The 22,767-nt window shown below is 43.0% G+C and overlaps 2 protein-coding genes across 4 annotated transcripts in view; one reads left to right on the top strand and one right to left on the bottom strand.

The window, feature by feature from the left end:
- The first annotated feature begins 48 nt into the window (after positions 1-48).
- Positions 49-19,334, top strand: ARFGAP2 (ARF GTPase activating protein 2). Of its 2 annotated transcripts, XM_020799084.3 has the most exons (17): positions 49-207; positions 647-765; positions 3,783-3,855; positions 4,140-4,271; positions 4,387-4,467; positions 5,347-5,440; positions 5,909-5,965; positions 7,442-7,486; positions 8,205-8,257; positions 10,199-10,335; positions 10,636-10,767; positions 11,430-11,558; positions 11,647-11,781; positions 12,818-12,944; positions 13,055-13,145; positions 13,390-13,508; positions 17,360-19,334. In XM_020799084.3, exons 1-17 carry the CDS (start codon positions 136-138, stop codon positions 17,378-17,380), a joined length of 1,617 nt encoding a protein of 538 aa, XP_020654743.3. In that variant the 5' UTR covers positions 49-135; the 3' UTR covers positions 17,381-19,334. The 2 variants fall into 2 exon arrangements, with proteins under 2 accessions (XP_020654743.3, XP_020654753.3); XM_020799094.3 differs by lacking the exon at positions 7,442-7,486.
- Positions 19,335-20,081: 747 nt separating this feature from the next.
- Positions 20,082-22,767, bottom strand: part of CSTPP1 (centriolar satellite-associated tubulin polyglutamylase complex regulator 1) — a 169,669-nt gene continuing 166,983 nt past the window's right edge. For both annotated transcript variants that reach the window (XM_020799105.3, XM_020799113.3), the window contains 2 exons: positions 21,571-21,634; positions 20,082-20,949 (listed from right to left, as the gene is read on the bottom strand). In XM_020799105.3, the coding sequence (XP_020654764.3) occupies positions 20,769-20,949; positions 21,571-21,634 (245 nt within the window). In that variant the 3' untranslated portion in view covers positions 20,082-20,768. The remainder of the gene's footprint in view (positions 20,950-21,570; positions 21,635-22,767) is intronic.

Genomic DNA, 22,767 nt, shown 5'->3' with positions numbered 1-22,767 from the left:
GTGTCATGGCGGCCACACCGGTGGTACGCTGGGAACTGACCCTAGACGGGACCCGTTGCAGGGAACACCCCGCGCGCGGATTGGCCCGTAGGGTGACCCGTAGCCGGCCGCGGAGGCTGCTGGGAGAAAGAAAATATGGCGGCCGGGCCCAGCAAGGCGCAGATTCAGACGCTTTTCAAGCGGCTGCGAGCCGCGCCGCCCAACAAGGTACGGATTGCGTGGTGTTAAGGCAGGAGGAGGGGGCGGGTTTGCGTCCGTGTGGGGGCGGAAAGGTGGCCGGGCTTCTCCTTTCGCTGCAGTTGAGTGCCTTTTTCTCGTGCCGGTCTTCACCACCCACTCGGTGCCCGCTGGCCGTTTTAAGGAGAATTGCGGCTCGGTGGGTCGGTGGGTGGATTTTTGGTCTAAAACCAGGGCGACGGTTGTGGGTAGAGATGCCGTTGCTGAGCAATGGGGCCCGGCCTCTGCCTGCCTGAGGGGGGGTCACGAGGTGTAACCCCCGAGGTGTTATAATAAGGCACTCGAAGTACCGGGCCTTTGCCGGCGAGATAGACGAACCGGCCTGGCTGGGCGCGAGGCGGGTGTTTCGTCGCCCTCCTGGTGCTTTTTCCCGCCGCCGCCTTGCCAGCTTCTCTCCCGTTTCTTGTAGTCTTGTTTTGACTGCGGCGCCAAGAACCCAAGCTGGGCCAGCGTCACCTATGGCGTCTTTCTCTGTATCGACTGCTCCGGAGTTCACCGGTCGCTGGGGGTGCATCTCAGCTTCATCCGGTGAGTTCTGGTTTCGTGGTTAAAAGAAATTAGAAGGTTAGGCTGGAACATATGGTTCATTGTGTAGCTCCAGTATTTGCTTAAATGGCCTGTAATCATTTCCCGGAACCTTTTCTGTTTTTCAAATGTGTTTGATCAGCTAATCGGGACCTTAAATGCAGTCCAAATCCTATTGGGTTACTAGTCTGGTTTAGTATTGTTTTCAGACACACAGAGTATCTATGTCTAACAGCAAATGCATATGTTTGTTTGCTGAAGATGCTACTTAGTTATGGAAACATAAAAAGAATTAATTTGAACCTTAATATCTGTGGTCAGAGAAGCCAGGAATGAACTTTACTGGGATACAGGAATGGATCTCAATTCATGCTTGTGAGATTTGGTTTGACTTTTAGTAGATCCTCAGATCCGCTGCTAGAGCCCAGTGCAAAAGACACTGATTCATAACCCAGAAATTTGTTTACTTTAGAATGTGGAACATCTCTCAATCCCTCCATGTAGAGATCTGCTTCTGCTTACCCTAAGCATTCTTCATTTCAGAAGATTATATTTTGGCCAGGAATTTACATTGCAGTGGCTGTTGGTATACAGTTGCAGGTCAGAAGCACTTGCTGATCTACTGCAGATAGAGACCTAATGGAAATCTAAAAGTACCCCTGTGTACTTTATTATATGGTTGTTGTAATTTGTCTATAAATGTACTTTGACATACTATTTTTGCCAATGTAAAGTTTGGAGGTCAAATCCAATGAGTACATACCATTTGGAGTAGGTCCACCGAATAATGGGACTTAAATCAACAATTGTGTAAGTTCAGTTGATTCAGTGCATCTACTCTAGTTGGAAATAACAATTGGGTTAAATTTGAGAGTCTCAGAATTAACTGCTGGTTGCTATAATTTCTTTAAAAAGTTATTTCGTACCAGGTATGAATACAGGTTTGCAAATGTGTATATATGTTATTGTTAGCTATTGTAACAGCATAGTATAATTTTTTGATCTACTGTGTAGTCTTTTCTTTCAACACCATTGCTTGTAAATAGCATCTGTTTGTGTTATAGGTAGTGCTTGCATGTTTCCATTAATACAGAGTATGGGGGGGAATCCTCAACAGTGGGAGAGAATGATTATAATATAAAACTCTTGTAATTTGGAGAATGCATTGCTTCTTTCTTACATTCAAGTAGGCATCCTTCAGTCTCAAGAGACTGTGGTAATGTGCTCTCAATAGAGGTCTTGGAATAGCGTCTAGTGTGGCTGACAAGGCCAATTCGAGAGTGACAATCCCTTCCACACTGAAGACAAATAAAATCTGTCAAAAATGCTGCTCTTAATGTGAAAAATAATGCATAGTTACTATAACTAATTACCACTAGAAGCTTTATTCAACATGAAAACAATAGATCTGTAGCCATTCCTAATCTCCCATCATATCATTGTCTCTTTTCAAACTAAATGAATCTAATCATTTTCCAATAGGCGAGTTGGTCCACTCAATAATTTTGGTTACTCTTTTTTATGCAGTTGTTTAGTTATTTGAGTTCAATATGTTTGTGGAGCTTGAAAGCCTGCACATACTCTTAGAAAATTAGTTAGGTAAAAGGTGTCAGATTGTACCATGATCTGTCTCCCCAACTCAGTTTCTTGATCTTATTGCATAAACTCTTCAGCCCTTAGATTATTCATTGTGTATTTTCAATACTCTTAGTTTGTGATTTTCATAAACAGAAGTCACATTCTCTGTTGGAGGACAGCTATGTCAGCAAAAGGATTTCATCTTGAGATATGAGCCAAGCTGGAAGTTTCTGTGCCTCTTCTGATTGCTTTGTCATGTGACAGATATGAGATGTTCAATGCATATTGATTTTTGGATATCTCTGGCTGACAATAATATATGGAATAATAATGAACTCCATCCTACAGCTTGGAGCAGATTTTCTGGTTTACTGTGGCCCTCTTAAAATTGTTTTGTCTTCCGTAGACTTGACAGTATATAAGTGGATGTGTGAAGCAAAGGAAAGCATCCTTGCACAGAGGGAGTTCCAGAATGCTTTGTGTTTTTCTCTTTTTATGTGCTCCATGACCTTTTTTCTGTGTTTTGGAACAATAAACTCATATTAGGGGCATAAATGGACTCATATTATGGGCACATTTAAGGAAGACTTATAAGAAATTGCTCTAAGGCAGTTGACAATACTAAAGGTAATAGCCCTATTGCAACAGAAGTGCAAACTTCTATTAGCAAGACTACAGGTATGGAGAAGGGTAACCTATTTTTAAATATTAGCCTTTTCCTGGCTGTGGCATGTATGGGCAAGCTTGTGCATGCACGTAGTCACCCCTGCCACCCCTATCTAGGTACAGTGGTGCCCTGCATGAGGACGATAATCCGTTCCGTTAAAATCGCTGTTAAGCGAAATCGTCGTCATACGAAAATAAAAAACCCATCGGAATGCATTGAAAACCGGTTAATGTGTTCCAATGGGGGAAGTAGCTCATCGTCCAATGCAGATCCTCCATAGGGAAGCCATTTTCAATCGCTGTCTTCTGGAAATAGGTCCAGAAAACAGCGGGGAGCCATTTTGAGAACTGCTGATCAGCTGTTTTTAATCATCGTTTTGCAAACAATCAGTTCCCGAAACATGGACCTATTCATTGTGAAGCGAAAAAAAACCCATTGGAATCATCGTTTTGCGATCGCTATAGTGATTGCAAAAAACTCATCATCAAGCGGGGTCATCGTCAAGCGGGGCACCACTGTATTTATGATCTCTTGGGGCAGGGGTTATTGAGTTTTCTTGTGAAGGGGGAGGGAGTTTGAGATGGAACCTAGCTAGACGTATTTAAACAGGATTTCACCCCAATATTCTTAAATATATTCCTCAAGCTTGTTGTTCAGATTTGGTAGCTGAACAACAAGCTGTCCATCACTTTGCATTTAGGTTCAAGTAACTCTCTAACTCTGACCCGGTGAAATTTGTCTGAGAAACTGACTTTAGTTTCTATTCTCGTTTCAGATCTACAGAGCTCGACTCCAACTGGAGTTGGTTTCAGCTAAGATGTATGCAAGTGGGTAGCAATGCCAATGCGGTAAGGAGCCATTTTAAATTTGTTCTCGTGCATGGGTATTTTTGTCATCTTCTTTGAAGAATATCTTGATGGGGGGGGGGAGCAGTGGATCGTGATGTTTTATGGAAAAAGTGCTCAGTATGAACTTCCAAGGGGAAACTAGATTATTGCTGAATGCAAATGAAAACTGCATCACTGCTGTTTTGTGTTTGAAATGGGCCCTTTAGTTGCATACTTTTTTTACTTCCATTAATTTGTTTTTCTTTTGTTTTTGAAAAACAGTGACTTTCTTCTTCTTTTTTCAGACTGCCTTCTTCCGCCAGCATGGTTGCATCACCACAGATGCCAGTGCCAAATATAATAGCCGTGCAGCTCAGGTGTACAGGGAGAAGATCCGGCAACTGGCAAGTGCTGCCATAGCCAAGTATGGGAATGATGTAAGTGCAGAATAATGCATAGTTGCTATAGCTAATTACCGCTGGTGGCTTTATTCCACATGTACGGGATGAAAGATGATGATACTGATGTTCAGTAGAATGTCTTGTTTTTCAGCTTCTTATTGATGGGTTGAGTGGAACTCCAGGCCACTCTCCAGAAAAGAGTGATGCTGATTTCTTCCTAGAGCACACACAGGTGAGACGAGCCAATTTTGATCAACTTGGGTGGGTACTTTGGCTCAATAGTTCAAGTTTGGCATATTCATTTAGCTTGTGGCCTTGAAATGGTAGTCTAGATTTATACACAGAAAGCTTATACCAAAGCACATCAGTGGTTTGTTCTAGTCAGTATTATCTGCTGTGACTAGCAGCAGCTCCAGTCTCTCAGGCAGAGTCAGTCTTTCTAACCCTGCTTCCTAATAGTATCTAACTGGAAAAACTGGGGGATTTAAACTTGGTCCTTGTGCAGGCTGGGGCTGTGCTCTTCTACTGAGTTAAAGGTTCTTCCTGTTTTCAGTTATCACATTATCAACAGACACAAGTGATGATTGCTTCCTTGCAATGTCTTGGTGGGTGGTTTTGAAAATGGAGTGCTGGCTTAAAAACCCTTTGTCTTACCAGAACTATTCTCGTGTCACATCTGTCTCTCATATTTGGAACACTTCATGGGAAGACTGATAACTGACAGACTTCTAGTTTGGCCCTCAGCCAGCAGTCCTCTTAATTTCAATTACATTATATAAGTTTGTATAAGAATCTGGTGGTAATTATAGGAGACTAGATGCTTTTCCCAAAAACTGTTTATGACTCAAGGACTGGAACTGAGTCCAAAAAGATTTGAAATAATAAGGTGACTTTGTCTCCACCCTTGCTTACAAGAAACTGCACTGAGGAGTTTTGGAGCATATAATACTAGACTGTATTGGTAGTTGTTACTTGATTACTTAGCTGCTTGCTTATTTCATCCAGCTCTTAGCTTATTACACCAGACTTTACAACATCTACAATTGAACTGTGATCTAATTGTACTGGATTATTGTTGAGTCTCCCTGAAGCTTCTTTAACTTTCCTTAAGGCCTGGGATGTAGCTGAGATTGGCCAAAGTGCAGTAGAGTCCTCACTGGAGTTGGAGAAGACACCAAAGCTGTCTGAAAGCAGTGAGATTCCACGTGAGTATGGTTACTGAACACATGTGCTTAGTTTATCTTCCTGTATTTAATCTCCCTGTGCCCGGATGGAGAGGCTTGATCTGGTTTGAGTATTTATGCAGTATAATCTATGCAATGTGACTAGAAAAGATGAAAGTGCTTCACTGTGACATATGGTGGCATCTCACTAGAACCTCTTAACAGCCTTGATCCTGTTCTGAGATGCACATTTAAGAGGGCTGCATCCCTATACAGTATAGAAAATATTAAGCATGTGGAAGTGGTTTTGTTCGTTGCTTTTTTCTTGGTTGCCAGTACATTTCTATTGATTTGTCTAGGTAGTTTTCTCTGTGGCATATGCTGAGTTCTAGAACATCACATGTTTGTGAGACTAGAAGACATTGGTATCTCTATTGAGTCTAAGAAATAATTAACAGTGGATCAAGAAGTATATGATTATATATATTTTCTGGGGTTTTTTATTTTAAGAACCTGACAATGGACCGTCTACAGACTTGCTGAGCACTTCTCCCAGAGGATCTCTTGGTAAGTGTAACTTTTTAAAATTGTTTTCAGTTCAGAATATGGTTTGTGTTAACAAAAGTACTTATTTTAGGTGCTGTCATGAGGAAGCTTGAGTCGGTTCTTCTCATTATTGTAGGAGGATTTGAGACACAACTCTTGATTTTGAGTATCATGGAATCATAGCCAAAATCATTTAATCCAAAGTCCTGCTGATGCAGGAAATTCACAGTTACAGCATCATCCCTGGCACATGGCCATCCAGGTTCTCTTTTATTCTTTTTAGCTACTGGGCACTCTTCCCTTTCATTTTTTATTCATTTTAAATGTGCATTCCTAGGTTTGCCAGTTTCTTATTGGCAGACTCCTTCTGCACTTGTGATTCCTGTGTATGTTTGGTTAAAGATCTGCATTTCAACACCCTTCAGGAAACACACCTCTGCTAAGTCTGCTGCTGGCACTGGAATCCTGTACTCACTGCCAAATTTACCACTGGCACTGCAGGTGCTGCTGAACCATAGTGTTACTTGTGATCGTTGTGGCAAAATAGGTGCTGGAACATTTGCACTGTAGGGATTACAGGGCAGAATATCTGCTTCCCTTTCTCAAGTGGCAGAAAGAGAAGACAGGAAGTTGAGGTAGTTTCTGGTATAGTTGGAGATGGTGGTGGCAGCAGGCTTATAAATACCACAATATAAGAATTTGGGGTTACATGTGGCTTGTGGGTCACATATTTCTAATGTGTTACATATCATCAAGTTGCATCTGATCTATGGTAATACCAGCAGGGTTTTCAAGCCGTGTAAATATTTAAGAAGTAATGCTACCAGTGCCATTCTCCAGTGAGTGCCATAGCCAAACATGCTCTCATTCTCTTGGTTTCATCATTGCTTTTTGAATATATCAAAAAAGCAAAGTGTGCTGCTTATATACTGTCCCATAGGACTTAAAGCAATCTCTGGGCAGTTTACAAGTTAATTATACAGGCCATACATTGCCCCCCCCCCCCCCCCCAGCAAGCTGGATACTCATCTTACCAACCTCTGAAGAATAGAAGGCTGAGTCGGCCTTGAGCTGGCTACTTGGAATTGAAGCCCAAGTTGTGAGCACAGTTTTGTCTGCAGTACAGCAGTATAACCACTGCACCACGAGGCTCCTGGGATACTGTTGTCCATGAGCTCCATGCTAGGAAACTATGGCTTAATGGCTCTTTCCAAGCAAGCATATAAACTCGGATCAAATTTTTCTTTGGAAAGAATTTAAACTAGTAGCCTGGTTTGGGTGGCACTTGTTTAATGAGCCAGGATCTCTGAGATGAAGCTGAATGCATGAGGGAGGATGCAAAGAAAACTTGTATGCATCTGGCCTGATCAATCTCTGTGTCTGAATTGGGCTGTTAGATACTAGTACCCTTTGCCTGCAGTCCTTTTTTGGACCTCCTCTTGATAGTACTCTGAGCACAAGCAGAGTCCAATGTGTGCCTGTCTTTTTCTCCTTCAGACGCATCCATGTGTCTGTTTCCACAAGGGGCTGCTCCTGCCAGAGGTAACTGGCTAACTGCCTACACTGGCTGCTCGAGGTTGCCTTTCCTTTCTGTTTCTGTGGTTCTGTTTCCAGGCCTGTGTTTAGCTGTCTTGCAGCTTCCGAGTGTCATTTCAAATGAGAAGGGTGTTGTTACTTGCTAGTGTGGTTGAGGATGCCTCCTGTTTTTAGGCACTGCTGCAGGCTGCTCTCTGCTAACATGAGTTGTGCTGGAGGGAGTCTTGAAGCTGCTAACTGCTTTAGGTCTCTTGCAGTTGGTGGGCAAGCTCCTTGAAGATCTAACCCTGTTGTGATGCTCTTTTGCTCCTAGACAAACCTCTTTTGTCTTACTAGTTATGCTTCGGATGCACAGGCAGTGGTTGTTACTACATTTAAGGCCATTTCTCAGATACCCGAAATCCCTGCTCTTAACTGCACTCTTTGAGGCATAATTTCTTGGCATGGTGTTTATTCTGCTTTCTTGACTGGGGGTGTAGCTCTAAGAATCTGAGGACATCTGATAGTCCGAAGTAGCATGTTGTGGCCTGTCCCATTGCCCCTTGATTTCTTTATGCTGCTACCAGAACTATTGGGTGTACTAACCATACATATTGGTACACTTGGCCTAGCAGTTCTTGTGCTACAAAAGCTTTAAACACCTGGTGCAAGTATTGGTACTAATAGCAACTTACCTATTGCTGTCTTCCTATCCTACTCACTCATTGCTTTTTTCTTGTCACAGAAATAAAGCCTTCTCTCATTGGAAAAAAGAAGCCAGGTGCTACCAAAAAGGGGGTACGTCTACTGAAAGACTTTTTTCCCCTCTTACCCCATGTATCAGCTTTTTTTCTTCTGGCATGCTTTCTTATCCATTCCTTTGTGAGTGATCTTCTGGTGCAATATTTAGGGCATAATTTATCTATACGGCATAGCTGTTTGTGGGTTTAGCGACCAAGGAAAACGGAATGAAAAAGACAGAGCTTCTATAATTAATACCCTGTTTCCCCAAAAATAAGACCTAACTTGAAAATAAGCCCTAGTATGATTTTTTCAGGATGCTCGTAATATAAGGCCTACCCCAAAAATAAGCCCCAGTTAAGTGAAACCCCACCCTCCACCATTGTGCAGCAACCAGAAGAAGATAACATGACTTGTCAGCGTTTCTGAACGCAAATTGTGGTTTTAGCAGAGTGATTCGCAGTCCAGGCAGTCCAGAAATAACTCACACACAGTCCAGCAGCATTTCCTTCAGCAACGTGTATTTACAACAGTATTTACAGTAGTCTGGCAGCATAACATGTAGAAGTGATCTTCAAGCAGGAAGAAGATACAACTGACTGTACAATTCACACATATATACATATACAGGACCAATCAGATCACACATTGCATCATCCCTGAGTTGCATCACCCATGAGTTGCATCAGCACTGCTGAGTCATCCTGACTCAGCTTTAACACACCTGATCATTATGGATTCTCATTAATACACTCCATTCTGCTCAGGCCTGATCATTATGGATTCTCATTAATACATTCCATTCTGCTCAGGCCTGTAATTTTCCTTGACATGACTGTATTTGAATAAATGTAGATTGTTGTGCATGAAAAAATAAAACATCTCCTGAAAATAAGCCCTAATGCATTTTTGGAGCAAAAATTAATATAAGACCCTGTCTTATTTTGGGGAAAACAGGGTATTAGCAGAGAGTTTTCAGAGTGTTGATTACATAAGCATCCTGGCAAAATAGCTAATGCCCAGTGTCTGTAGACTGATATGCATTGACTAGGCCTTTGTCTTTGCAATGTTCCAGCAATGAGTTCTGCTTGCAGGAGAGAGCTTATTGTACTGTGGCCTAAGTAGTGTATTCCTCTGTCTAAATAAGCAGATTGTCATCAGTGAAAGCTCAAACTGAAAGAAATCTGCCTTAAAGGTGCCTCAGAATGTTATGTGTGTGTGGTAGTTTCTGTTTTTGTTGTACATACTACAATAGTCTACTTGTTTGGATATTGTTGCTCTCAGTTTACCCTGGGGAATGAACAATATACTGTTAGCACTGAAACAAAAGGAAAAAAAAAACTTGCTGCTAATGATGATGAATGGATCTGCACTGATAAATGCAATTTTCCCACCATTTCATGTTGGTAATAAGAGCCTTTCACAGTCACTGCAATCACAACTCTTTTGAATTTGCTGAGCTGAGGATCATCTTGAGGTGTGGGCTCAGTAGCACCTCTTATGCAGGAAAGCCAGATTCCAGCAGTGGCCTCTTTCAAGATTTTCTGAGGACCATGTCCATTTTCTCTCTATTCTGTTTCATTTGGCATGCCCAAAACTGAATAGTGTACCTAGATAGAGTAGAATTGAGAGCAAGATTAGAAAGCTAGATCACTGAAGACAAGCAACAGAGAAATGAGAGGGAGAGAGAGTTCGGCCCTTGGTAAACGTGGAATATCTGAGTGGTCATCCTGACCATTGAGCAGGTTATATATATGATGTAAATGAAGGGTGGAACCTGCATTATACCAAGACCTACGAAGTTACGATGTTTCATCTCCCTCTTCATGAATTAATTAGTGGGAGCCATTGAAATTAGTCTCCTTGTTTCCTGAGTGTTTCTGTGCTCCTTGCATAGGCTACAGTAGTTGATCATAATGACTTTGTGGTGTTCATACTTTAATGAAACATAATATCCTAGCTTCTCTTGGAATCTTTATTTTGCTTTCTTTTTTCCAGTTGGGGGCCAAAAAGGGTCTTGGAGCCCAAAAAGTGAGCAGTCAGAGTTTTACTGAAATTGAACGGCAAGCCCAGGTGGCTGAAAAACTACGGGAACAGCAGGCTGCAGAGTACAGGAAACAAGCAGATGAGTCCATGTGAGTGAGTTTCAGATTTGGATGAGCTGGCTCACCAAGGTGTTGAGACAAAAACTTCTTTTCAGCCTGGGATGGTGAAGTTTTAGCATGCAAGAAAGCAGAACCAAATGTGTGTTGCTTTGCCTTGAATGAGTGGATAGTAGATTCTTTCCACTAAATGGGTTGTGATAGTGCCCTGATTCTCCATCTATTTTGTTCTGGTTCTTACGCTCCAAACTAAGAGATAGTGGGATGGATCATATTTATCATGGAAAATTTCTATTTGGATTCTGCTTTTAGATGAACTGCTCTCTCTTTCAGAGTGGCTTCCATGAGACTGGCCTACCAAGAGCTGCAGATAGACCGTAAGAAGGAGGAGAAGAAACTTCAGAACCTGGAAGGCCAGAAGCGTGAACAGGCTGAGAGATTGGGCATGGGTTTGGTGTCCAGAAGGTACTCACTGTGCTTGAAAGACAAGGGGTGTGCCCTAAAGCCATTTGGCAGTTGTGCAGCTGCTTTCTCAATGCGCTAGGAAAATTGTCCTTCAGAAAACCACCTCTGATGAGCCAAGTTCTGAAGTCAGCTGTGTGTGAGTGGCTTGTAGAACCTCAGCCATGTTTTGAGAATGAGCTCTAGAATTTCCTTTAGCTCTTTTTGTGAATTTTTTCTTACTGTAGTTCAGAAGTAAGGGCGAATTGTAGGTAGCATCATACAGGATCTGACAAGTTCAGCAGTATTTTGAGGATTTGCAATATGCTATGTTTTAGCTCTTTCGTTTAAATACCCCAAAAATGGCACTTTACCAGTAGATAGCATAAGATAAACAGTGACCAAAAACCTGCCTGCAGGCTACAATTGAAATCCTTATCTGCTCTTGCTATTGTCTCTACTAGTGGCTAGTTCAGGGCACAATTGGTGAACAGATGAACACATCTGATTAAGGATTTCTGGAAATATCATGCAGACCAGTTTGAGCTTTTTAAAATGAAAGTGAGCTGTAAGCCTAAGAAAGCTGGGCCTTCTTTGTGTAGCAATATAGTTCTAGTGTTGAGGAATTATATGTTGGGATCTGTGGAGCTCTGCCAAGACTTTAACTTGTTGCTGCTTCCTACTAGTTCCATCTCGCATTCTGTCCTCTCTGAGATGCAAGTGATAGAACAGGAAACGCCTGTGACGGCAAAGTCCTCTCGTTCCCAGCTGGATCTTTTTGAAGACACTGGAAGCTTCACATCTGGACCTCCCAAGTAAGATTGAGCTTCACATGGTCCCTTCAGTCTTCCGTAATATGTCTCTATCCAGACCGAATAAATTCCTTTATCATTTGTTTTGCAGGTACAAAGATAATCCTTTCTCAATAGGAGATGCTTTTGGCTCACAGTGGGAAACAGACAACTCTTCGTGGGGGACAGACAAAACAGAAGAGGAGGCTGATACTGCAGTCTCCAACATCCGGCCTATTGGTGACAGGTAGGGGAAGGAGTGCGGTCCCTTCTACACTGGAAATCAGTTAGGGTCCTGCAGTGTTGTTCTTCACCCAGTAGTTAAACAAAGCTTGTTTGGCCTTCCAAGAGCATTTGCCTAGAGCAGCAGTTCCCAACCTTCGATAACCCAGGTGGTCTTGGACTGCAACTTCAGAAGCTTTCACCACTAGCTGTGCTGACCGGGGTTTCTGAGGGTTTCAGTCCAAGAACACCTGTGTTACTCAAGGTTGCAAACCACTGGCCTAGATCATTGTCCAAGTGGAAAAGTATTCTAAAATGTATCCTTAATATACCTCTGAGACAAAAAAAAAATACCAATATGAAGAAAATTAGCAGAAGTCATTGGATTAAAATATGTGGAATTTCCTTGAGTAGTTGCCCTGATTCTGGCTTGAAAACAATCTGTAAGGCATCAGATTGGAAAAGGCTAGTCAAAATGAGCAACTGTATGGGCCAGTTCTTAAATATGCATGTTCACGGTGTCAGTCTAGGTTGGAACTTAACTGAACTGAGGTGTTCTGGTTGTAGGTTGAATTAGGTTGTCACTAGAGATGGGGTACTTGTATTCATTTCCCAGGGAAGACAAATACGAATATTGTCACCACAGGGGGTCAGGTCTTTTGGACCCTCCCTCCAGAACCAGCCTGGTCCACTCACCGGGCTTCATGTGGTGCGCATGCCCATTGCCAGTAACATCGTACCAATTGTGGAAGTTGCCCAGCTGGTGCTTCCCTGCCTCCCTGTGGTGCTGAGCAGGGAAACTTGTATCCTGCCTCCTTGCCGGGTTGGTCAGCAGTGCAGGGAGGTGGGGAAGCGTTGGCCAGGCAACTTCTGCGATTGGTGTGATGTTACTGATAATGGATGTGCTCGCCAAGCAAAACCCAGTGAGTGGCCCAAGCTGATTCGTATTCCCAGGGATGCGAATACAAAGCTTCCATGTCTAGTTTTCACTATGGGACTGTAGGGCACAGGGTTTCTTACTTACTGCATAAATGACATACTTTGTCTTCCCTTCTATTCAGACCCACCAACAGAAGAGAGACAGAGAGCAAGATATCTGTAGTGGAGTCCAATGAAGCTAGACAGAAGTTTGCAGGAGCAAAAGCCATTTCATCTGACATGTTTTTTGGGCGGGAAGCTGATGCTGAGGTAAGGGGCCATGTGGTGTGCATGCCTTAGGCTGTCATTCTGCCTGCCCCCAGCAATAACAAAGTTGGCCACCACCAACTTGTTTCCTGTATTTTACTTTTGTTTTTCAGTATGAGGCCAGATCCCGGCTTCAGCAACTCTCTGGGAGCAATTCCATCAGTTCCGCTGATCTTTTTGGAGAGTCTGAGACTGTGAACTCAGGTACGTCAGTAAGCAGTTTGAGTTCTGGGTGTTATTTTGGAGCGCCAGGGGACGGAGTGAGAGGCCGTTGTGGCTCCCGTCTCACTGATGCAGAACAATGGTTTGTCGGGGTCCAGCTGGTATGGCAGGGGATGGCTATGGTGCAGAGCACGAAGCAGAATACATCTCTGACTGCAGGAGCTTATGGGTAAATTCCCGTAGGGTTGTCTCATAGGATCACGTCATGATTTTTGCTCCCTTTTAGGTGGTGTATCAATTGGAAATGTACTGCCTGCTGCTGACATTGCCCAGTTTAAGCAAGGAGTGAAATCTGTTGCAGGCAAGATGGCTGTTCTGGCCAATGGTGTGATGAACTCCCTTCAGGTGAGATGTAGATATATTTTAAGCTTGTAATGTTCTAATGTTCCTAGTAAGTGGATTTAAATGCTCTTTTAAACGCATGTATTCTGACATCCAATCACAATATAGGAAGCAGTGTATGATGTCTGTAAAAGCCTATTTAGAGATTTAGACGCTTATAACGGTTCTAAAATAGCTGTTTGGGCAGTCTACTCAAAGCTATAGATCAGTGGTCCCCAACCTTTTCAGAACCGCGGACCAGTTGGGGAGGCAGGGTCTGTGTGCCACACCCACCCATGAACACACCACGCCCACCCGCGAATGTACGCATGCGCCATGTCCACCATGAGGGTGGGTGGGTGGGTGGGTGGGTGGGGGATCTGTCTGTGGCCTTGTCCTGTGAAGCCCACGGACTGGCACTGGGCCGTAGACCAGGGGTTGGGGACCCTTGGTATAGATGACAACACCCCATATGCTCAGTTTAAATTCTGAAATTTTGCTAGATGATTTTGACTCCACTAGGTGGCACTAACTTCTGTTAAAATACCTAGTACAGTAGTTGTAATTTTACAATTACAAATTCAGTAGGTCTTGGAACTTAACTATATTTGCTTAGAAGATAACCCCTTGAAGGAAGCTCCTGTGTTCTTCAAAAATAGTAACAACCAGTCAGAATCAAGACCAGTAGCCTTAATGAGAAAGGAAACCAGTGTTTCTACAAAGAAACACTTATTAAGAAGGGCAAGAGGAGGAATTAGGAAAGAGCATAAAAGCCAGGCCTCCTAGTGAATGTCCTTGCTTGAGTGCAATAGTCAACGCCAGTCTTTAAAAAGGGAAGGAGGGGGGACCCAGGAAACTACAGGCTGGTTAGCCTAACGTTTGTTCCAGGGAAGATGGTGGAAAGCCTCAACCAAGATAAAATCTTAAAACACACAGAAGAACAAGCCTTGCTGAGGGAAAATCAGCATGGCTTCTGTAAGGGTAAATCCTGCCTCACAAACCTTTTAGAATTCTTTGAAAAGGTCAACAGGCATGTGAATGCAGGCAAACTAGTGGACCTGGTCTATCTGGATTTTCAGAAGGTGTTTGACGTGGCCCATCACCAAAGGATCCTAAGAAAACTTCACAGTCAGGGGATAAGAGGGCAGGTCCTCTTATGGACTGAGAATTGGTTGAGAACCAAGAAACAGAGAGTAGGTGTCAATGGGCAATTTTCACAGTGGAAGGAGGTGAAAAGCGGTGTGCCCCAGGGATCTGTCCTGGGATTGGTGCTTTTAAACCTGTTCATCAATGACCTGGAGACAGATATAAGTGTCCAAGTCTGCAGATGACACAAAACTTTTCTGGGTGGTGAAGAGCAGAAGGGATTGCAAAGAGCTCCAGAAGGATCTCTCCAAACTGGGAGAATGGGTGGCAAAATGGCAAATGCCCTTCAATATAAGAAAATATAAAGTAATGCACATTGGAACAAAAAAATTTAAGACTTGAACAGATGATGAGTTCTGAGCTGTCCGTGATGGATCAGGAAAGAGATCTTGGTGTGCTCATGGACAGCTCGATGAAAGTGTCAACCCAGTGTGCGGTGTCATTGAAGAAGGCCAATTCCTTGCTAGGTATCAAGGGGATTGAAAATAAAACAGCCAACATTATAATGCCATTGTACAAAATGTTGGTAAGGCTGCACCTCTAAAAAGACATAGTGGAAATGGAAAAGGTACAGAAGAGAGGGACTAAAATGATGACTGAGCTCGGGCAACTCCCTTATGAGGAAAGGCTAGTGTTTGGGGCTCTTTAGTCTAGAAAAAAGGCACCTGAGGGGGGGACATGATTGAGATGTATAAAATTATGCAGTGGGTGGATAGAGGGGAGCTATTTTCACTCTCATGCAATACCAGAACCAGGGGACGTCTACCCCTATTGAGTGTTAGGACTGAGGACGGACAAATGAAAATACCTAGCATGTTGTTAGTCTGTGGAACTCCTTGCTACAGGATGTGGTGATGGTACCTGGCCTAGATGCATTTAAAAGGGGATTGGACAGATTTTTGGAGGAAAAGTCTATCGCAGGTTACAGGTCATGGTGGGGATGTATAATCTCCAGGCTTAAAAGGAAGGTACCTCCAAGTGTCAGAGACAGGTATCTAGTTGTCTTGTGTACTCCCAGAGGTATCTGGTGGGGCTACTGTGAGATACAGTGGTGCCTCGCTTAGCGATCGCTCCATTGAGCAACGAAATTGCTTAGCGACTGAGTTTTTGCGATCGCAAAAGCGATCGCCCCTATGGGTTTTTTTTGCATTGCGATCGTGGGGAAGCGATCATGGCAAAATGACCCTTTTTTAACAGCTGATCGGCGGTTTGAAAATGGCCTCCGGGAAAACAAAATGGCCACCCGCTGTGTTTCCTCACTTTAGAGGCACCAAAAATGGCCGCCCCTATGGAGGATCTTCGCATAAAGATTAGTTTTTAGCCCATAGGAACGCATTAATCGCGTTTTAATGTGTTTCTATGGGCTTTTTAATGTCGCTTAGCGATGAAATCACTTAGCAATATTTTTTTCCAGAATGGATTAATGTCGCTAAGCGAGGCACCACTGTACAGGGAGCTGGACTAGATGGGCCCTTAGCCTGATCCAGCGGAGCTCTTACGTTCTTAAACCAAGAATAGAGACCTTTTGTGCAGCCCAGTGATTTGGTTTTCACACAGTGACATGCTGGTGGTTGTATTAGGTGTGGTTGACAGAAGCTGAAGTTAAAATCCATGCAGGAGTTTTGCCCATTATTTGAGTGGGAAGTGAGACCTGTGATGTGTAATGAACAGCAGAACTGTGAAAATTGGCTGTACTGGATGGTGTTCAAGGGCTACTGAGTATTTCTTCTGATACTCCTGGTTAGTTCAGCTGGGAACATTTGCCCTGATCCTCAAAAGTTGGAAAATGGGAGACTTGTATAGATAACTGGAACTAGAAGTTTGGAGCAACCTTATTGAAGCTGTATGCTCACCTGTACTGTACTGCAAGAAACCCATGTGTCAAATTGATGTCCCTTCCAAAAAAAAAAAAAAAAAAAAAAAAAAAAAAAAACCAACCCAAAACTCTTTTCCTCAGTACCATGAGTATTTATAGTCTCTCCACACAATTGTAAGCTGACTCTTTCTTCAGAACACTAAGGGTCAGTTCACGTACCATTTGACCATGAAGACAAAATACACAGTACAGATTAGCACCTAGATGCGGGCATCACCTACACCTAGGGATCTGTTAAATCCAAGGTTCAGTTTTGCACTCCAGCTGCCAATTTTTTGTTTGTTCGTTTACTTCCTAATTTGCAGCTTTCTCAGATGACAAATACTGTACTGGTTCAGACCAGACATACTAGCCAAGCATTCTTTTCCCTCAATTGGCAGACAGAGGCGTGAGGATAGCCCACAAGCATGGCATGAGTGTTGCAGTAATAACCTCCTGCTTGTGTTCTCCAGCAACAGGTGTTGAGAGCCATATTGCTTCTAGTGCAGGAAGTAATATACAACATTGTGTCCAGTGGCCATTGATACTCTTAATCTTTACAGAAAAAAAATGGCAGTAAACATATGTTGTGTTCTTGTTTACAGCAACTCGCTGTTTATAGTGCAGCTGTTGCATACTCCAGGATGGACACAGAGTCTTCTCCACTAATAAGGGCATCCTCATACTTGAGTCACAAGGCCTTTATCCAGAACATTGCATCAGGGATTTTCTTCATAACTGACGCTTGACTTGGTGTGCAAGTTAGTCAGCTTTGAGCTGGCTTTTATATCTATTTGCTTGGAAATTTTGTACTACTTCTGTGGACAGTTTGCTAAGTGGGCTGATAGTCTCCCTCTCTCCACCTGCTTTTTAGGATCGCTACGGCTCCTATTGATGATTCAAGAGAGTGTGCATCTCATGGGCATTGGTAGAACGCAACATGTACCTTGAGCCCACCTGGAAAAACTCAACAGGATTTCTTTTCAAGCAGAGCATGGTTGGGAGCTGCTTGAGAAATAGAAGGAGAAATGGCTATGCCTAGCACTTGCTCAAACCTCTCTGGATATTGTTTTCTGTTAGAAACGAAACAAAAATTTCTTCACAGCCCTAGCCTCCAGCTAATGGTGTTCATGGGATCTTCCAGAGAACATCCCTCTGCTGCTGTACACTGAGGCAGAGCTACAGACTGGCTGTGGGTGGTGCTGCTCTTTATGCTTTTAACCCCCCTCCTTGGCTGCTATTGGTAAGACTAATATTGTGGAGGCAGGAGATCATGGTTAACACCGTTTACACTGCTGCATCCAAGGAAAGTTGCAGTAAATAATGCAGTGCTGGGGAATCCCTAAAGCCTGACCTGTCTTGTAAAACACTTCTACACAAGGTAATTTTTACTGCCTCTCTGAACCAACATGGTAGACAGAACTTTTTTCAGGACACTGACTTATAAAAGTCTAAACCTGTAATAAGGAACAACAGATCGAGGCGTGCTTGGGCTTGGCAGTATTTGGTATCCTGGCAGTATTGTGCAAGTCTGGTAGGTGATTGGAAAATTACGTCCTTGCCCCCAGCTCCCAAGGATTGATGTGTGTGAGAGAAGACCTTCAGGAGGGTAAGGAAAAGAATGACGCCTTCAGTTTTCATGTAACCTGCTGTCCGGCCTCATTTGTGCTTTCTGATTTTTTATTTCCTTTCAGACTTTGGAAGAAACGGGGAATAGAATGAAAAAGACAGTGGCCACTCTCTCCACTGCCTGTGTTCCTATGCCTCTAATGCAGCAATTGTTGTTCTGCCCCTGTTCCCCTTGGCTCGCCTGAATGTCATAGCTGTTCTATGTGCTACGTGTTGGAAGAGGAAGTAGATTCAAAAAATATTTCTACTACTTCTCCAAGCTTCACTGCTGTCCCTTTGCCTTTTTAGCTTTGCATTATGGGATTTTTGTTTTCAATCAATGCAATTCCAACTTGTGTTGGAGAAGGAGGAATTTGGAGCACATAACAATGCTCCATTCCTCCTACAATGCTGCTCTTGATAACCCCCAAAACACAGAAGGTGCCCTACCACAAAGCACATGCTTGTGTCTGCATGCCTTACCCCTCTGTTTCTAAGAGTTGGTTATGTTGTTCCATTAGGAAGGAGATCTCTCCAACACAGTGGGGCCCCGAGTTCATGTGAAACGATGTTGTCATGATCCTTCTGCACTTAACACTGCATGATTACAAGCTGTAGATTCATCTGGAGGCCTACATCATATCTGTTATATTCCATAAGGAGCGAGACCATTAATTTCTCTTAATGGGCGAACAACCACTAGGAATGCACTGAAATTAGGCCTTTGCCTGCAGTAAGTTCCTGAGGGAGGTGAGCTTACCAGTATGGTTTGCAGATTCTCTTTTGGTGGAGCAGGCTCTTGCCCGCTTCTATATCTGCGTGTTCATCAGTGCAATTGGGCTGCTTTCTCCTTGTGTGCTTCCTAAGAGAGTAAATGCCTGCATGGACTGACTGGAAATCTCCCTGCCATCACCTTAGCTCTGCTCCACCATCACCCCCTTCCCCCCCCCTCTCTGGCGTCTGAAAATGCACTGTTCTAACTCTAATTCCTGCAAATTTGTCTTAAAGCACTTGCTCGTTTCTTGGGCAGGAAGGTTGCAGAGCTTTGGTTTGGCCCAATGCTCTACTCCAGAATGGGAAGCGGGTTCCCTTCTTGGACTATCTGTGTACTTTGAGTTAATGGTAGTGTTAATGAGCTTTGTGTGGCCAGGGTTCGGCCTCTGCTGTATTGGGGGGGGTCCAAGGGGGAGTGATGTAGGTTCCCCTCCCCAGTGAATAAAATTAAATACCTGTGTGTTCCACCTTTGTGATGTTTCTTGCTTTCAGCTATATTCCCATGGAGGTGGATGTCAATCTGCAAACAGGAGTGCCTCCCTAAATATGCCAGGTTAAGAAAAGACACTATGGACTTAAGGGCAGACAGGCAGGTTAGAGTGAAGAGGGCAGGATTCATGGTATGGAAACAGCATTGAAGTTTAGCAGTTTATATTATTGTTCTTTCACAATTTAAGGCTGATGTATAAAACATTCTGGGCTCTAAAGTTTACATTGCTTCCGCAGTTACGATACAGTGTAGGCATGCTGCCTCAGAACCGGGATTCTAAGTCTCTTTATTGGGCATAACCTATCCCTATATTTAACTTCTCCTTGGCTGAAGGCATCTCTCAAGTGGCTTTTGTACTTTCATTTCTTCCAGAAGACACTTCTACAAAAGTGAAAAGTGAGCTGGGTTTTTACTTTTCACAATACATCTTGATTTTTTATTGTTTCTGTACCACTTTTCACTAAATGGCTGCACTGTGAAAAGGCACAAAATACAATAAAATCAACTTCATAAAAGTCATTTGCTATAACTGATCACACTGGTCATCAGGAAAACGCCTGAGAAACCAAATAGAAAACATTTGGGTGTGTTCCTCATTTCAGTAAAAAGGTGGTTTTAAAATGGTGGCCAACACAGCAGCAAAGCCCCTTCAGTGCATTGTAACCAAATGATATTCATTAAAGCCATAGCAAAATAAGCTGCAAAGAAACTGTCTGAGACACAGTTCACGTTGTGCAACATGCTTTATTTGCTGTATATGATAGTTCCCATATCTTAAAATGTTTTACAAAATAACAATATCTTAGACTAATAAGAGGGAACTGAAAACAATGATCACTCAGTACAACGTACAGAGGTTTCTTCAAAACAAAGTACAGAGGTTTCTTATCCTTACAAATGTCATGCTGCATTATCTAAACTGAAATATTGAAATTAAGTCCTAATTGGGACATGAAAGTAATAGGGGGCATATCCAGAAAAGGTGTAAATTAAACCTGTGGACGGCAGAAGCCCAAGTACCATATTTTACAAAAGTCCTCTTCTCCAGTGCCTTAAAGATGAAGAGGTTTACTATGTGAGTCAGTTTTAGCATTAAGTTTTTCAGTATTAAACATAAAGATGTCTACCTAACCTGAATGTTTCTACTGATGATTTGCCGCAAGAGGGCAGTAGAATCCTGCAGTTAGCATTAGCCTTTGTATGAAATGCAAAGCTGCTGAGTGGGAAAAAGTTTCAGATTTGATGGGATCACAATAGCAAGCCTCCCTAAAGGGGACATCTCGATGTGAGCATGGTCTGGGAGCTTGTAGGAAAAGGAGTGCTAGAATTGTTATTTTCCCCTCCTTCTTAACTCCTGTGTCTTTTCTGTGATTAAGGACATAGGATTAGCTTGCAGTCCCATGGTGTGCATTTAGTTCTCAGATGAATCTGTCTCTTCTGTGGAGCCCTCACTTTCAGTGTCTATTTTCCTGCGATGGTGTAGAGGCCTCCAAGGGGAACTGATCCGGGAAGAGGGTCTGGAAGGCACATTTACAACCTCACCACTACTATTGCCAGAGCTGGAAACAGAGAGTCCTGAAACCTGGGCTATCCTGAAAGAAAGAACATGCCGAGAAGAAAACTTGAAAAGCTTGTAGTTTGTGAACGGCAAGAGCACATGCAAGTGTTTATGTACAGCTGTTTGGAGGCAACAGAGAAGTAAGAAAGTCAACATTTAGGATCATAGCCTTCAGTCTATCTATCCTGATAATGCCAACTCTGGTTGGCAGTGATCCTCCAGAGTTTCAGGCACAAGTCTTTGCTAGCCTATCTGGTCACTTCTCGTATTCCTTTGCAGTTTTCCAGGCAAATACTAACCAGACCAGACCTTGCGCAAATTCCAGAATCTGACAAGACTGGGTATCTTGGTGGTATGCTTCCCAGACTTTTACAGTACTGGCACATCTTACAGCTCAACATGTCAACTAAGGACGGGTGAGGCTGTTCCTTAAACTGGACTATATTGCCCAAAGTGGATTGGAGGAGCCCTAGGCCTGTTTACTTGGACTGTCCATGGCTCTCTTTTGCTTCTTGGATTCAAGAAGCAAAAGAGGCCTTCCTTTGAGAACTTGGAAGAGACAACTGCAGCCTCATCTACCACATAATTGTGCTTTTGAAACAAAAAAGGAAAGATGCACCTGGATAGTTTGTTATCTCAATTTAAAGGAACTTACAGTTTCTCTAGTTCCTGATCCATAACTGGGTCAAGCAACAGCTCTGTTTTATCTGGAAGGGCTCCTGAAAAACAAGAACAAAGAATGAAAAATCAGGCTTAGTGTTGAAGAAGAGCAACCCTCAGCAGTCCTGAATAACTTTGCAGTGTGAAACTGACCAGGAAAAGAAAAGGGAAAAAACAAACAAATGATCTATATTCACAATTGCTGCATTTTATCCATTACGGAATATGTCTGCCTGAGAAATGCCAAGCAACACTACCATGAGATTTTGTCTTTAAGCGACTGCAGTTTGAGAGGCTTGGATGCATTTCAAACGTTAGCTGTGTGCTTTGTTCACATTTTTTCAACAGAAAGAAAACTGGATGGCTTAAATGTTCCTCAATCCAACAAGGGTGACCTATATGCAGAAACCAACTTTCATACCAGCTCCCTTTTTATGGGTGCAACAAGTTGCTACAGCATGTTAACATCTTGTGTGCGAAAGCCACTGATGCCTTAGGAATGGTAGTTTGAACTGAGCGTGTGGTTCCTATAAATGAAAGAGAAGAACTTTTTTGATGCAACAGGAATCCCATGGGTGAAATGGGAGGAGTGATGGTTTTTCACTGCTGCACATACCACTCTGCAGCATATGAAATACAGTTTCACTCTACATACCTATGGAATACAGTTTCAAATGCTGGGCAATTCTCTGGTGACAATGGAAGAGCTGGTGCTGAGGAGCTGCAGGGATGTTTATTTCCCCAGGCTATGGCTGAAGCTAGACCAGTGGTTCTTAACCTTTGTTACTCGGATGTTTTTGAACTGCAACTCCCAGAAACCCCAGCCAGCACAGTTGGTGGTGAAGGCTTCAGGGGGTTGCAGTCCAAAACTCCTGAGTAACCCAAGGTTAAGAACCAGTGAGCTAGACTATGACCAGACAGGGTCTTTTAATTTCCATACTGCAGTTAGAAAGGCTTTGTTTTTTAAAATGTAATTATGGGACTAATGCATTTTCATATGTCCCACTCTTAACATGTATGCAAATCTAACACATCAACACACAGCTGTGTAGACAAATAAGAAAGAATCCCGAGGCACCTTACAGATTTAGCCGATTTATCAAGACACAAGGCTAGCTGTTCAGCAGAAAATCATGTCCAGTGGGCAAGTTCTAGTAAGATCCAAAAAGTCCCTACTCCAATGAAGCGATTC

This window comes from Pogona vitticeps, chromosome 1, assembly GCF_051106095.1.
Source record: "Pogona vitticeps strain Pit_001003342236 chromosome 1, PviZW2.1, whole genome shotgun sequence".
Taxonomy (NCBI): Eukaryota; Metazoa; Chordata; class Lepidosauria; order Squamata; family Agamidae; genus Pogona; species Pogona vitticeps.
Note: the sequence above shows the minus strand (reverse complement) of the source record. Positions and strands in the feature narration are given on the sequence as shown.

Coding starts and splice junctions, on each gene's coding strand:
- ARFGAP2 (XM_020799084.3), top strand. CDS start 136: ATGGCGGCCGGGCCCAGCAAGGCGCAGATTCAGACGCTTTTCAAGCGG. Junction 8,258..10,198: donor CAGGTGCTACCAAAAAGGGG/GTACGTCTACTG, acceptor TCTTTTTTCCAG/TTGGGGGCCAAAAAGGGTCT. Junction 11,559..11,646: donor TTCACATCTGGACCTCCCAA/GTAAGATTGAGC, acceptor TTTGTTTTGCAG/GTACAAAGATAATCCTTTCT.